This window comes from Ailuropoda melanoleuca, chromosome 5, assembly GCF_002007445.2.
Source record: "Ailuropoda melanoleuca isolate Jingjing chromosome 5, ASM200744v2, whole genome shotgun sequence".
NCBI classification, from domain to species: Eukaryota; Metazoa; Chordata; class Mammalia; order Carnivora; family Ursidae; genus Ailuropoda; species Ailuropoda melanoleuca.
Window position 1 is genome coordinate 21,371,086 of NC_048222.1, and position 17,063 is coordinate 21,388,148.

At 43.4% G+C, this 17,063-nt stretch overlaps 1 protein-coding gene across 2 annotated transcripts in view; it reads right to left on the reverse strand.

Annotated features, from left to right (window-relative positions):
* CDYL (chromodomain Y like) overlaps nt 1-17,063 on the reverse strand; it is a 229,182-nt gene that overhangs the window by 205,672 nt on the left and 6,447 nt on the right. For both annotated transcript variants that reach the window (XM_034660385.1, XM_034660384.1), the window contains exons 2-3: nt 14,411-14,551; nt 1,738-1,827 (exon numbers count right to left, since the gene is read on the reverse strand). In XM_034660385.1, the coding sequence (XP_034516276.1) occupies nt 1,738-1,827; nt 14,411-14,413 (93 nt within the window). In that variant the 5' untranslated portion in view covers nt 14,414-14,551. The remainder of the gene's footprint in view (nt 1-1,737; nt 1,828-14,410; nt 14,552-17,063) is intronic.

Below are 17,063 nucleotides of genomic sequence, written 5' to 3' on the forward strand. Positions count from 1 at the left end.
TAAAGTCACCTTTCATTATATAAACGAAATACCTTACACTTTTTCCAGACAGTACTAAACAGCTTAATATGAAAAGTAATTCCCTTCCCCTTATCCCAACCTCCACCTCCACTCCCTGCAGGTATTTACTCTTAACAGTTTCTTGGGTACCAATTCCAGAATATCTGCGTGACTGTAGAACACAAACTACATTTGCAGCAACAGGTCATGTAGCGGATTTGTTCACGTCGATTTGGAGTTACGTGTCCCAAAGCTGACGGCTCTCAGATTTCATTTTCTCCAATCTTAAGGGAGCTAGCTACATACCTCACCAAAAGGCCACCAAACCGGCCCTGCGGCCACCTCTCTTTACCCTCTCTGACCTATATAAGCAAAGGCAGAAAGGCTGTGGGAGGAGGGTTCTCCGGAGCAGGAGTCCTCACCTAAGGCAAGATTTCTTGATCTGGAGACCTCAGGGGTTTGTGGATAGAATTCAGGGGGGTTATGAACATGCATGGGAAAAATGGCTCGTCCTTATTTTTACTATCTTCTGGCTGAAATATAGCATTTCCTTCCATTATGAATGTAGGCAACAGACCTTCCATTATGAATGTAGGCAACAGATCAGTTTTGGCAACAAATGTAACTTTGTCATCAGCAGAAACCATAGATGTTTTCATACTATATACAGTTGTTGCAGATACCTCAAAATATCATTTATATGCATCACCACTTACAAGTCACTGCTAGAACTTGTTACATAATGTGTTAATAAAGCAGCATACATACTAGAGTACAAATTTTAAAAATGTTTTTGCTGGCTACATCTAAAAAGTTTCCCTTGTAATACTGCATATTTTATTTTATAAATTTAAAAACATTATTCTGAGAAGGGGTCCGTAAGTCTTTTAACATAAGACTACCAAAAGAATCCATGCCTAAGAAAGATCTAGAAAGAGAGTGTGTGGTTTGGGGTGCTTCTCTCACCGGTCCCTCACAGCCAAATGAGAAGCTTCAAAGTTGTCACTAGTAGAAACTGAGTTTTGCCATCTTACTGGTACCCCACCCAAGGTGGATGGTTGGGGAGGAGCCTCCTATCCTCCACCCTCAGGCTGTGACGGGCATAGCTGGATGGGAGCCTGGGGGTGAGACCATGAGAAGAGATTACCCTGGGAGCATCTCCAGGGTCAGATAACAGTGCCACAGTGAGACTCCTGGGCCTCCAGAATTCACATGGGTGGGCCCTCTAGGCACACGAGCACAACTACCAAGATAGGAGGATGCTGCAAGAGTCAAGCGAAAGTACTTTTGCCCTATTCTTCCCACCTTCCATCCCCCAACTCCAGAGTGGTTAGAAGCAGCAGGGAGAGGGAGAGAAGGGGAGAACCATACACAAGGAGAACTCTACTCCTCTCTCCCAGACAGACCCTAGGGCCATAAATCCGGCCCAGGATGGATGGAGGGGAAAAGTCTTTGGGTGTGAATGGATATGAAATTAATCTTTGACTTAGCCTGACCTTTAATATACAAAATAGAATCCTAATGACCAGAATGAGGCTACTCTTGAAGTTGAGTGAGTAACGAGTTGTGCGTTCAGCCCAAGGAGTCAAGAAGAGATGGGAAAGGAAGATTTGAAGGCAGAGGTTGAAGAAAATAAAAGCCATTTCATGGNGGTGGGGGAGGGGGTAGCATGACTTTTACCCTGAAGTTAGGAGTCCCATTGTGACCAAGAAAGTCCTGGAGAGTCTGCACACCTACCTGGCCGGTTTCGCTGGAAAGATGTCGCCATTCTTCCCGAGACTTGTAGAACTCCTGTTGATTATAGTTTGGCAGGCTGCTGCTCAGGCCCTGGGGGAGGGAAGGAAGGACAGCAGGCTGAGTCAGTGGGAGACACCTAATGTCTACCAAGAATCTGCACCAGAGCTGGGAGGGAATGCCTGGTGGAACACATTGGCAGGACTTTGGCTCAGTGCCTCCTGCCTGCGGACCATGATCTGCGCAACAGGGGGAGGCTGACTACTCAGATGGCCGAGGCCATTAGCCAGAGGGCGTGATGAATGTGCTGAGGGCTTTTGGAGAATCCGATCCATCTTCCGCATTGCTCCCAGCCCCCATCTCTTCTCAGTGTTGTGGCTACTTGGTCATGTTCATCTGCCTACCTCCTGCCTCCCTCTGTGCCCACCAGCCGAACAAATCCTCCCCCCAACCGCACCATTTCTGCCTGTCTTCCCGCTTTCTTTCTCTCATTTACCTTCTCCATCTTAAATCTTTTTATCTTCCTCTCCTTTTGCTTATTTAATGCCTTCTCTCTCATTTTTCTCCATTACCTCTTTTTTTTTTAAACTCAAAACTGGGGGCGCCTGGGTGGCGCAGCCATTAAGCATCTGCCTTTGGCTCAGGGTGTGATCCCAGCGTTCTCGGAGCGAACCCCACATCAGACTCCTCTGCTAGGAGCCTGCTTCTTCCTCTCCCACTCCCCCTGCTTGTGTTCCCTCTCTTGCTGGCTGTCTCTCTCTGTCAAATAAATAAATAAAATCTTAAAATAAAATAAAACTCAAAACGGAAGGAGTATTGAGAATTTTCACCCCACTTTAAATCAACCCCACATATCCCTTTTAAATTATTATATATTTAAAAATTTTATCATGGAGTACTCCATACATACAAGAGGATATAAAATAAAAAGATCCCCTTGCATTCGACACCCAAAATAAATATTACCACCTCCCTCCTTCCCCTCCACACATTATTATTACCCTGAATTTTTTTACATATTCATTTTTGCGGGAGGTAATACTCCAAGGAATATTTTGTGGATTAATGACGGAAGGTTGGGAGGTAGTGGCATCCAGGGTCGAAAAGTCCCCTTCTGCTCACAAAGCATATGCCTTAGACTGAGGCCTGGCACAGACCCTGGTTTCTCATCACTTGAATTAGATCATGAGAGCCCCCTTTAAAAGGCATGCTGGTTATTTAAGTAATCTAATACATTAGTACCCCTTACCACCGTAGGAAGGATTTACAGCTTAACTACTCCTGAAAATGAAGAGAGGATGGGAGGGTCATGATCTAGCAGCACTTCATGCGAAAACCCAAGAGCTTTCTTAACTACAAAATTTATATCAGCCAAAAGTGTTAGGTGGCTTTGAAAGAGATGAACACAATCATAGATTGTATTACCGGAAGTGCAATGTTCCAAACATAGCAGACACCCTTGAATGCTGCATTCACACGATAGCCGGAAGAGCGCCCGCAATCCGGAAACATCAAGATGGAATGATCAAAGTCAATCTTGGTCAATGCCCTCACTTGGAAAACACACGACTACCGTCTCCGGTAATCGCACTACCCCAAATAAACACATCTGATATGTTGGGGAAATAGCCTCGCAGTAGGCCTGCCAAATAGAAGCTACAAATGAAGGGGGTGGGGCGCGCAGCAATGCCCAGCGCGCATGCGCAGGGAGGAGTGCAGTCAGCCTGGGGTGCGGCGTGGGGGGGTTTCCTGGCCTGCTTGGTGGGGACAGTGGCCCGCCTGCCCCGGGTGGACCGCTGTGCTGACATCTACTGGATTTTGCCGGAGGTCTGTTTCCTTACGCGGTCTCCTTGTTTTTAGCTCCCCTCCATTCCCACCCTCCCACAACGTGGTCACCAGGTTTCTTCCTGGAACACAGATTGAATTGTCACGTTCCTCCCCAAAAACAGGCGCTGGCTCCTCTGACTTCAGGATAACGACGAAACTACTTAGCGCGGCATTAAATGTGCGCGGCCTGGCGTCAGATTCCAATCTCCGCTCAACCCCAGGGACATCTCCGACAGACCTCTCATGCACGCCGTCTGACAACAGAGCCTGCCTTCTCTTCTACCCTGTAGAACGTGCATTTCGCAGTCGTTTGCTCTTGCAGTGCCCTGTGACCAGACTGACTTTCCTTGACTTCTGTCTTCATTGAATTTTTTTTTTTTTTTTATTCTTAAGCATCAGATTCTACTACTGTCTCTCTGGAACCTTCCTTCCCTGAGTCCTCTGGCTTGGCTCAGGTGATATTCTTTCCTCTGCTCTCTCTCAGCAGTTTTGTCTTCAACAGAGGCATTGGATTTGCCCATCTGTCCGGATGTTAAGCTCCTTAAAGTTAGGGAGTCTAGAAGATATATATTTATATATAAATATATATTTAAATATAAATATATATACACTATGCTGTATATACTATATATGTTTATATTTTAAGGTATATACTTTGTATATTATTTATTTTTATATTATTTTAAATATATATGCTATATATATAGCATATGCATATAACTTTTTTTGTAGCCCCTCTCCTCCATCTGAGGACAGACACACTGTGAATGTGTATGGCTGCTTTGACTGCCTATTGGAGGAGAATGCCTACAGGGAACAAAATGGATCTTTCACTGACTTTGCTTCTGGCCCCTGTAGTCCAATCCAGCGTAGCTCATGAACAAGACTTAAAATTGACTTGCTGGGCAAGAACACATTCAGTGTCAGTGCCGAAGCCACTCTGCTTTGTCTCCCAAAGAATGTCCTTCCCTCACTCGGGAGCATGTAAGTTACATTATCTGGACACAGTTTTGGAAAAACACAGAATTAAGTCTCAATTCTTAATTCTAGAGTTTACCTTCAGCAGATGCTTTTTATCTCATGCTGGCTTCACTGTGTCACCCAGAATTCGCCTTGATCATTTTGCAGACTACCCACGGTTGTAGACACTTATTCTAATAACATCTCAATCCAAATATCATTAGGAAAATATATTTGCTGGAAGAAAATCAGCTGATTCTTTCAGATCAGAGAAGCTTTTGGATTTTTGGACATTTCAGGTTATCTGTACTATCTTTTACTCTTAATAGTCAAAAAGTGATTGGGTCATTCACCTTTTTCAGTGATGGATCCATAATTCCTGAAGGACTGAGTCTTCTGAGTGTTGATATAGCAGGACTCATTGCATTTACATCTTGGTGTGACAAATATTCACTCCTCCAAATCAGTGAACAGACTGAGTAGCCCCGTCTGTCTGGACTGTGGATATAGAAGAGGTCTGAGAACAGTCTGGAAATATGGATATGGGTTCTCTAGTCTCAGCATGACTTGTTGATTCTGGTGTGTGTGTTTGAGTGTGAGTGTGTGTGTGAGCATGCATGAGTGCACCTGTGCAAAATGAGGTTTCGTAGAAAGTAGATTTGCACAAAGCTTGAAGGAGGACTGAGCAAGAAGAGGCAGCAGGGCCTCTTTCAGATCTTTTTTTTTTTTTTAAGATTTTATTTATTTATTTGACAGAGAGAGACAGCCAGCGAGAGAGGGAACACAAGCAGGGGGAGTGGGAAAGGAAGAAGCAGGCTCCTAGCAGAGGAGCCTGATGTGGGGTTCGATCCCAGAACGCTGGGATCACGCCCTGAGCCAAAGGCAGATGCTTAATGACTGTGCCACCCAGGCGCCCCGTCTTTCAGATCTTTGATCTAGGTTGTGTGCCAGCAGGAGGGAGAGTCTGGTTTGGGGACATTCCAGGGTTGGGAGGAAGGATTCTACAGAGGTGGGGTTCGTGTGTTTGGAGAAGAGGGAATTCTGTTCCACTTTTATCATTCTGATCACTCTGTTGTCATGTATGACTTTACATGGCTGACTATCATATTGGACTGAGCAGGCTCACAGTAGCTATTAAACTTGATTTTCAATGGACTTGATGCTTAGAGGAGGAGAGAAGAGCTCTGGGAAGGTTCACAGCTGGGACTGGGCTTGGGAAATAGAACTGAGACCAGGTCCAGGCCTGTGTACATATGGGTTTGTACTAAATTAATGCGATAGCATGGATCTAAGCAAGTTATTTAAGTCACCTCGGGATTGTACCGCAGCCTGCTTTGGATTGGAGAAAAATCTTTGTTCCACTTCAAATGGCCACCTGACCTTGTTGTTTTGGAGTGGACAAGATGTGAAATGTGCGGAAAGGATCCTGAACCCGTGACATCTCTTTGAAGGTGAATAGCTCTTAGATCTCTTTACAGTTGGAAGAAGAAAGCTCTCCCAGCAGCCAGAGTCTTCTGTCCAAGGGCTTGCTGGAATTCCTGACCAGTCCTTAGTGAAATGTACTTCCTTCCCTTTATAATCAAGAGTCCAGGATGCTTCCTCAGGAGTAGAGTGGACATTGTCCTTTCTCAGAACTTTGGTGTAGCCGTTTTTTTTAGTTTAGCCAATAGTCAGCTCAGGACCTTGAAGCAGAAATAACTGGCAGTGTCCCGAAACTACAAGGGATAAGGAGGAAGGCCGTGTAAGGAGAGGGAAGGGCACGGGAGGAAGCTGAGGTGAGAGAGACATATGCAAAGATGGCTGTCTTTGAGAGCTGCCACCAAGGCTATCGAGGGGACTCCAGAGATGGGAGAGGTGACATACGAGGAGCTGAGCTTGAGATGGAGTCATTCTTACCAGCGAGGCCACTGGGATGTTTAGGGAGCAAATGTGACTCAGATGTGGACCAGTCTCTGGGTAATCATATGGGCACAAGCCTCATTTTCCCGGGTGTGACTGGAGATAAAAGAAGGAGCAGTCAAGGGCCATTTCGTGTGAGGTGGAGTGATAACAACCTAATGAAGAAACATTCTTTAGCTAGTTGAAAAAGGAAACCCTTAAAAAAAAATAAACGTAAATTCAGAGCCATGGACTAACTGTAAAATCAGTCCTTGCCGGTAGTCTAAAATATGAAACTTCTCCACAAATGGCTTCTGTCAACAGCACAAAGCTTGCTGCCAGGACCCTGGAGGGGAGGCAGTAACAGACTTTAAATGTGGAAAAGGTTGGTCACACGGAAGCGAGAGCCAGCAAGACTGAAACCAACTAGTCCTAAACCACAAACACCAGAAAAAGCGTCAACATGCCATTTGTCACCATTTCACCACGAGCCTTGCTTAAATAGCCTTCATTGAGTGCATTGAGCCCCCAGGTGGCAGCTGAAATCCTCAGCAAACACTGCATTTTATTGTGGTGGCGCCCCACCCGAGAGGGTAGCAGGAGGCAGTTTGTCAGTGAAAATTCAAGAAAGGGAATCCATGTCTACTCAGGGCTTACAATGAACACAATATCAAATAGAGGTACTTGAAAATTTTAATTTCTTTTGGTGGGGCTAGGGGATTGGATGGAACGGAGAGAGAGAAGGAGAAAAAAAACACCAGGCTTTGAAAAAAAAAGAGATACTTGGTCAGAGGAATGACTTGGATGACTTGGCCATTTTCTTCATTGTTCTGTATTGATTCGTGTTCCCCACAGCAGGTGAGCTTGAGTCTCTGAAAGGATGTGTATTGCCAATCTACCTCACAGATGGTCAAGAAGTTCTTTTTGTGTCTGAGAGGACCCCTTAAATTTTCTTCTCAATAAATATGTAAGATTTCTACCCTTCCCCCTCACCTGAATGGGTGTTGCTGTGCTAAACTTCATTACTTAACTGATTTGGATGACCTCAAGTGGGTTAAAACAAAGAAAACTCATACTTCTCTGAAAACCCTTTGTTCAATGGAATGTCATACTTGTCTCAACTCATCCCACATATTTGCCGATGGCTACTCAGTGTCAAAGAGCAGAGGTGAGCAGATAACTTGTGGAGATTCTATGGCATACCTTCCTTTCTTTCTTTCTTTCTTTCTTTCTTTCTTTCTTTCTTTCTTTCTTTCTTTCTTTCTTTCTTTCCTTTTAAAGATTTTATTTATTTATTTGACAGAGGCAGACAGCGAGAGAGGGAACACAAGCAGGGGGAGTGGGAGAGGAAGAAGCAGTCTCCCAGCGGAAGAGCCTGATGTGGGGCTCGATCCCAGAACGCTGGGATCACGCCCTGAGCCGAAGGCAGACGCTTAATGACTGTGCCACCCAGGTGCCCCTATGGCATACATTTCTTAAGTCACTAAAATATAAAGTTACTAAAACTGTGTATCTAATTGTATATATAATGTATATGAGGGTAAGGCAGAGAGTGTGATTTGTGGACATCAGTTTTGGGCCTACTTCCTGTCAGGTATTTTTTGAAATTATATTCTTACTCCTTAACCCTTACAAAAATCAATGAGTTATCCTCTAGTTCCCCCATTTTTTGAAGGAAGGGGTGAAGTCTCAGAGTAACCCATTCACAATCACTTTAAAGATAATAAGCACCTTGTACATGAAAACTTGAGGTCTTTTCGAGAAGCGTTGGCTGCCACGATGCTGCGATTGTGTGAGGAATTTCAGCAGTTTGAATGTTATCAGAATGAGAGCTAACTTTATGACACGTTCATTGGTGGTTTTTTTAAGGTTTTATTTATTTATTAGAGAGAGAGCACACAAGTGGGGGGAAAGGGCAGAGGGAGAACCTGACTCCCCACTGAGCAGAGAACCCCATGTGGGACTCAATCCCAGGACTTCAGGATCATGACCTGAACTGAAGGTAGACACTTAACTAACTGAGCCACTCAGGTGCCCCCATTCATTGGTGTTGTAACCTCTAGAAATTGGACTAGTGGTGGTAGAGGGGATAATACTAGGGACGCATTTTGGGGATCACATTGGTAATGATTTCCAGTAATGTTTCTTCTGTAATCCTAAATTGCCACGTAGCAAACCAATGCTGCAGACAGTATATAATACAGTTATTTGCATTACTGGGTGATCTGCCCATTTGTTTCCGGCTTTGACAAGAATGGACACACTTTGGAAGAAGCATGAAGACTCTCACTTTCAGTAAGAGCAGGTTGCTTTGGAGTAAAAATTTTGGCAGAATACTGTCAAGTAAATCCAACAGTTGAAGTCCAGGCCACTCAGTAGATACCCTCGCATTATTTGTTAACTAAAGACAGACCAGGCCCAGAGGCATAAAGAACTAAACCTGATTTCTATTTACTTCCGCAAGGATTGAACAGTTAGATCTCAACACTCAGTTTTTTTGGTACTATCAAGTTATCTCAGGCAAATGGTATGTGTGTGTCTAAAATAATGCTTTAGGTGGCACCTGGGTGGGGCAGTCGATTAAGCGTCGGACTCATGGTTCCAGCTCAGGTCATGACCTCAGGGTCCTGGGATCGAGCCCCGTGTTGAGCTCACTTAGCAAGGAGTCTGCTTGCCTCCTTCTCCCTCTGCCCCTCCCCATCTCACACTCATTCTCTCTCTTTTCTTTCAAATAAACAAGTAAATCTTAATAAAATAAAATAAAATAAAATAATGCTTTAAGGGGTGCCTGGCTGGTTCAGTCAGTAGAGCATGCAATTCTTCATCTCGGGGTTGTGAGTTCAAGCCCCACATTAGGTGTGAAGCCTATTTAAAATAAAATTCAACAAAAAACAACGCTTTAAGATTTCTCCCATATTTTAAAATTGAATTTTTAAAAAAGATTATTTATTTGGGAGAGCGAGACAGAGAGAGAGAGAGAGAAAGAGAAGCAGACTCCCTGCTGAGCAGAGTGCCTGACACAGGGTCTTCATCCCAGGACCCTGAGATCATGACCTGAGCCAAAGGCAGATACTTAACCGACAGAACCACCCAGGTACCCCTCTCCCATATTTTCAGTTGCTAAAAGCAGAGACCAGGCTTATGTTTCTTTGGGCCCCTGAAGACTCCCTCTCTATTCTGCTCCATGGACTGGGATGTTGACAGATGAGAACTCCATCAAAAGGCTTCCTTTCTCTGCTTTCTAGTTGGATTCAGATAAGGGGAGGCATCGATGCAAATCTGGCGGGTGGGAGGAGAGAGAGATGTAGGTTCCCTCTCTCCTGGCTTATGGTGAATTCAGGAGGACCGCCCTCACTGAACAGTTGCCTTGAGCTCTGATAATTATTCCCTCCCCTGCCTCTTCAGGTGCTAGAGTCTCGCCACTGTTGCTAGCCCAGGATCCTGCCCGACATCTTGTTGGGTTCCCTAACTCTGCCCCTACCTCTGTACATAATCTCTCCGTGAAACTCTCCTCAAATTACCCTGTTTGGCCGTGCCATCTGCCTCTTGCCTGAACCCTGACCGACTCTTGTTCAGCGTGGTGCTTCATACATAGCAGGGCAATAAAGGCTTTTAAATTCAGTGAAAAAGAGTGGTCTGACTCTTCAGATATTTGCATTCGAAGATTATTTATACTACAGTGACCAATTGTCCCTGTTTGTTTGGGTCTGAGGGGAGCTCCCAGGATGTGGGACTTTTTGTTCTGGGCAAACCAGATGAGTTGGTCACTGGAGCATACACTCTTTTAAAATTTCCCACTGGTTTTGAAAAAGATTACCTTATCTTTGAAAAGATTTCTAGGATCATATTTGAGCTACAGTTATTTTACTAAATCGAGCATTTCCCACTAATGAGAAGATGGGTGTCTGAAATGCTTCTCTTAAGGCACGTTGGTGTAACGTGAACAGAGGGTGCGTTATTTTGTCTTGTCTGTTCAGCTCCGTTTACTCTCCAGAGGAAGTCACCCAAGGAACTGGTGAGACATCAGGAGTGATGTATAAATGCCCACTAAGAAGTTTTGAGTGAACAGAGTAGCAAAGTACATTGCAGTGAAAAACAGGGCTGCTTGAATATGGTTTTTTATTTAAAAAACACTTTGGGGCATTTTAAATGATAGTTTTCTGTATCCCCGTCCTTCCGGTGTGCTGTTATCTTGAGAACATAGGAAGATATTTGCATATTATGAAAAGCATATTTTATTGCTTTGTGTAACTAATTCCATTTGTTGGTATATTTTAATTCCTAACAGAATTAAGAAAGAGAATTCCTAAGAAAAGGAAAGCAACAACCTCAAGCAAAGCTAACATTTTAAGAAGAAATCTTTAGTTACGTGTTAGAATATAGTTGGATTATTTTATTTTTTTCCAACAGAAACGTGTTTATTCAATGACAGTATTAACAGCTATCACACTGCTTTAGTAAATAGGCTACCTGGGAGGAGGAAATTTAATAGGGTTAGAAATCCACCATGATCTGAATGCTTTTCAATTCAAGATATTATTTTCTGGTGGGAGAGCTTTTGACTATTCACTGTGGGAAGCCAGAATTGCAAATATATATCCCTTTACCCCTGCCATTTACTCCCAGTTTTCTTGATCTACTTGTTCCCCAAATCGTTGTTCCCTTCTAAGAGTTGGACAAATTATTTAAAACAAATTGGCAATATTGGCTGTGGTTAAATTAGAATTTAATAATTTACCTCCAGTGTCTTAGGAGAGCTCCCTTTGGTATTATCTCCACACTGAAATGGCTGTTGTCAACATGGTTTTCCAGCTATAAACTACTATCGGGAATGTGTGAAAGATATAGACCTAAGTGTCTTAACTTCAGCTCATTGTAATAAACATTTATTGACTGCCTACTATGTGTAAGATGATAATAGAGAATCAGATTTCACAACGGGAAGGTACTAATTCAAACATCAAACGAATGGAAAGAAAACAATCAGTCGTCACTCATTTTGGTTACATTTTTTAAAACGTATAGATATTTTTAGACAAAACTTTCAGGATTGGATTCCCTTTTACTTTTGTAACCTTGTGAAATTTGTAAGAGTTTTATTCAGTGTTTATAAGTAACATTTTTTTTTTCTTCAGAGAAATGTGAGAACATGAAATAAGATCCTAGAGTCCCACAGTAAATTTTCCATAGCTTCAGTGGCTTGCCCACAGATGTGTTTTGCAAGATTCGTATGTGATGCTTGTGGTTGATAATGCAGTGGAGTTTAACTTTACCGGACTTAGTAATATTGGGTCATAATTCTGAGTTGTTATCGCCATTGAAATGGACTGCGCAAAGGAACACAGAGGCCAAGGGACCTGTGCTTCTGTTAACAAAGAGGGGAGGATTTGGTCCAAAATCCAAATTTTCTCTGGTGGCAGAGACCGTTTTCTTTCTTGTAATGGCAATAGAAGGTATGTTGGGGAAAATGACAAAAGATCTTGAAAATGGAAATTTTGGTGACCATTTCAGTGAAGAAATTGTGCTGACGAAAGATCAAGAAAATCTCATGTTGCAGATGGACAGATTATCTGTTCTTAACTCAGAATGCCTCGTCCTGGCTAATAATGGTGTGCTTTGAGGTTTATCAGTGAAGGGTCACCCATCCGAGTTCTTCTGTCTTTGTTGTCTTCATCATGGCTTCATTCCTTTGGCTCCAGACGTCATTTTCATGTTCACGAAAATGGGTCATTAAAAGCCATAAAAAGTGAATATCTTATTGATTAAAGCAATTAGGTAATAGCTCAGGTCTTATAAGAATGGAGGTCGAGATCGGTGTATGGACGGGGAGGGAGTACCGCCTGATGTGTGAGGAGTTCTTAAAAGGCAAGATGAGGTCAAAGTTTAAACTGTTTGATGTTAAATTTGGTGCAAGGACAATAATGTATTAATCCAGTGAAACATATCTTTTGATCCTGGAATGCACTTTTAAAAATGTATATTATGGAAAAAATACCAAAACACGTGCACAAAATTGTATGCACAAGGATGCTCACCACAGTATCGTTTAAAAGCAGTTTAGGGGCACCTGGGTGGCACAGTCGTTAAGCCTCTGCCTTCGGCTCAGGGTGTGATCCTGGTGTTCTAGGATCGAGCCCCACATCAGGCTCCTCCGCTATGAGCCTGCTTCTTCCTCTCCCACTCCCCCTGCTTGTGTTCCCTCTCTCGCTGGCTGTCTCTCTCTCTGTGTCAAATAAATAAATAAAATCTTTAAAAAAATAAAATATATAAAAAAAATAAAAGCAGTTTAAAAGTGAAAGTAACCTGAGTATCTATTGATAAGGGGTTGGAATTCTCTGCCGGAACCCAAACCGATGATGCAGATGTGTGTGTCAAGGAAGGTCAGGGTGTATTATTTACAGAGTTAAAGAGAAAAGAATTCCAAAATTTATGTCTAACATCATCCAATTGTTGTTTTAAAAAAATATTTAGGTAGGACGCCTGGGTGGCTCAGCGGGTTAAGCTCCTGCTTTTGGCTCAGGTCATAATCCCAGTGTCCTGGGATGGAGTCCGCATCAGGCTTCCTGCTCAGCAGGGAGACTGCTTCTCCCTCTGCTCCTCTCCCCTGCTCGTTCACTCACTCTCTCTCTCGCTCTCATTCTCTCTCTCTCTCTCAAATAAGTAAATAAAATCTTAATATTCAAGTAAAAAATAATATGTTGATATTAATTCGCATTAATTGCATTAATTACATAGCAAAGCTTGGTACTATAAGTTATATTACTTCTGGGTAGTAGGAATATGAATGACTTTTTAAAAAAACTTGTTTTATACTTCTAAGATCATACAGGTATTACCTTAAAAGTCAGAAAAACAGCAGAAACAAAAAACTTTGCATTTTAAAAACTGGAAGATAACTGCCTAAGCAGAAGTCCTTGACCGTAGGTCATGGGTGCCTCAGCCGCAGCAGGAAGTCTCTGCTAGGAAATGAAAAGCGCCAGCTGCACGTGGGCCCTGGACGCTGTAGCAGGAAAAGCATCTCCGTAGTCCAACAGGAGTCAGGGAACTGAGAACACAAACTTCCCAACAGGACTTTGGACTCTATTTCTCACCCACCTCTTTCTTCCTGGTTTCTGACTCACGTCCCCACTGCCCACTGGTGCTTGCGTCTGAGTGCCCCACTGATTTCAAACTCAACATTCCCCAAATAGACTTGGGTCTCCACTCTTTTCTGATGGGATGCAAGCTCTCCTTTATTTGACCTCCCATCATTCTTTGTAGCCTCTACTGGGACACCTGTCTTGGCGACCTGTATCATATTGATTTGGACACCTGTCTTATTCCCCTTGCAGAAGGAAAGCTCCTTGAGGCAGTGTTTTGTCTTAGTCTTGTCTATCTCCCTGAAGCCCCGAGGTCCATGCTCTTCTGACGGGGGGCACCCAAAACCATACTGAGTAAATCAATGAAAGAACAGACAGATGATTTCTGCAGGTTGCTAGCTCTCATGACGTCTGGGCTTGCTTGTTATTTCTTTGCAAGCTAGAAAACCACTTTCTCATTCTATTTTGCCCTGTCAAAAAATCCAGGCATGCCTTAGTGGAGATAAGGCAGAAAGAATTAGTGCTGCCTTCTCTGATACATGTAAACACAGGGTGTAGGGTGTGCTATCATTTGACTTGGAGGAAGTGGAAAATGGAACCCAGCCAACTATTTCTTAGGTCATTAAAAGTTATTAAAGAAAGCAATAAGAGTCATGAAAGTAACCATTGCAATAAAGTGGAAGCTTTAGCTATAAAAAAAAATTAATTTAGAGAAGCCAGATGGGAGAAGATTCGGAGAATGGAAGGAGAACCGCAAGAGAGGAGGAGTCATCGGAACAGCTCCGGAATGATGGCTATGGAATAGCCAGAATGCCTCTGTTGAGCCAGTTCTGCACAGGTACTGGTATAAAGACTATTTTTAAATAAAAGGGGTCACTCTAAGAATTCTGCCCTGCTGCATCAGAACCGATGCAGGTGCTGGAAGACCTTACCATCGTTTCTCTTCAGAACTCTCTTCCTAGTAGTACTCCCTGTATTGCCCGGTCTTATTCCTGCTTTTCCCCAGGCTGGTCTGTGTCCTGCGTGGAATGCCATAAAATTCGTCTGGGGTCTCTGCGTTCTCTGATCACCACCTGCAATTACAATCCCCACAAGGGGAATTTACTACAGTAATTGGAAAACGAAGTCTCACAGCATTTAACTACTTTCCCGAGGTCCGTATCGAATTTGAGAGTGAGCCAGCATTCTGGGCTTGTGCCGGGGGAAGCAATAAATACCATTAGGCATTGCATCAAAGTAGCAATGCATTTAAAATGATAAAGGATAAAAAACAATTTTCAAAATTGTCAAACCTGCTCTTCTTCACGACAGTAGGTGTCAATATCTTGCCTACCTGCCATGTGTAATGAAGTATTGTGATATATACAGAAGAGTTAGGAAGCCAAGTGGCCTGATATTCACCAGGAGGGGCAGAAGTCTGCCATTTGTGGTTATGAATATTTGTCGGCATAACACCGTAAGGACTAACTCAGTGCCTCTCTTTACCTTTTCTAATAGACCAGTGGACATAACGACGACAAGAGATGGCCCCTGTCCTCAAGTGTAGTAGGGTGACAAAGACATAGGTGAACATCTCATACAAGAGGTCTGAAAATGAGGAAGTAAAGTGGTGTTCAAATGGACAGTAGGAAGCGATTCATTCTGAGGTAGGGAGAGCAGGAGCAGGAGCAAAGGTCCGGAGGCATGGACAAGTATGTTATGTTTTCAGAGCAGGGAGTGGCTTGGCACGCTTGTGGCAAAGGGTGTATGGAAACATGTAGTCGGAGATGGTGCTGGAAGGTCTATTGGAATCGGTTTTGGAAAAATAGAAAACCTGGGGTCATTCCCCTCACCTTTTAAGACACTCATCTTGAAAACTATTTCAACTCATGTCATATACAGCTGAGCAGAACCCTAACTCAGATGGTACATCAAGTTCACGGTTGCCAACACAGGGAACTGGGAGAAATGAGGTTTCCCTAAACCAGTAAGAAGGCTTAAGGAATTTGGTGGTAGTCAGCGCTGCCCAACACTCCTGGCTGGTACTGAGGTTTGGTGGGGAATGTGTGACATGATTCGAATGGGCTGATATCATCCCCCAACTTGTCCAGCTGTCCTGACTGGGCTTCATATGAATGGCAGCTGATCTTTTATGTCATAGTTTAATTTGAGACCAAATTGTGGTTTTCTTGCAAGCTGCCTTTCCGCTTTAAGTCAGGGGATGTTCAGCTTTCAGCTGAAGAAGCTGATGGCCACAGAGCATGACCCCTCCTGCTGGGGTTAACAAGCACCAAAGCTGTAAATGGGCCCAGGCTGGTCTTTGGCCTCTTGAACCATAACGATAATACATTTATTGACAGCTTATTATATACCAGGTATGGCATGGAGCATTTTCTCTAATTTAATCTCATAACAGCTCTGTGAGCAAGATTCTATAATTCTTATTTCACAGATGAGGAATTGTAGTTTACAGAAGTGAAATTCCTTGAAGTAATGCTGTTAGTGGTGAAGCTGGCACTTGAATCCAGGCACTCTGATGTTCTTACTCTTATCCCCCTTCCACTGTCAAAACCTGATTTCAGAAAAGGCATTAGAGACATACTGATGCCAGGTGTAAGTATCTATGGAGAGGCAACGTGAGGTAGGGGTTAGGGACATGGACTGTGTAGTCAATTTGATGTGAATTTGCACACTGGCTCCATACTTTCCCTGGGTGATCAGACAAATGACTTAACCCTGGAGCTTTCAGGGTCCACATCTGTAAGATGCTGCTAACAGCTGCACGTCCCTCATAGATTGTCGGAAGTGTGAAATGAAATGGGATACACAACTGCCCTTCCACGTGGTGTGCTGTCAATAAATGTGAGCTCTTATTGTAATCCACGAGGAGTCACGCATGCACTGTCCACCACTGGGATATTTGTGTTTTACCAATCAAATACTACTTAAGTCGAAAGAAATGAATCTAATGGTAAAACTTGTAAGAATCTGTACTCAATAATTTTTTAATTAAGTAATATGCAAATATCACTCAATTGTGAGAAGCTCAAATAATACAGATGACCGAGTTGTCTTTAATCACTCACACGGTGGAATCTGACTCTTCCTAAATTCCGTGGGGGTGCCCTGTGAAAGGGGCAGAGAGGTCCTTCCTTAGCATCTGGAAGTGATGCCATGAAAGAAGCCTTCTTGGGGGCTGGCTTTTTCTCCAGTCATAGCATCCAAGGATCCTTCTCTCACTGCTCCTATTGAAAGCACAGCTGGGGATCATGTATGTAAGGAATGGAGGTGTCTGGTAGGCAGAGAAGCGCCAGATTTAAGAAACAGCTCCAGCCCTGCTCTGTCTGTAACTGGCTGTGTGATCTGAGCCCTCACTTCCTGACTGTAGAATGAGAATCTGAAGCTAGAGAATTGTCAGTCTCACCTCCAGGGGCCATTTAGCTAGATGTCTTCACGTGATAAATGCAGACATGATGAACCGCTTCCCACACTAATGGAGTTTCCCAGGGTCACATACTTAGTTAGTGGTAGAGCTAAGACTAGAAAGAACCCGTCACTCCTGGTTCTCAGGACCTGTAGCTGTAGCAATGAGCGGGGAATGCTTTT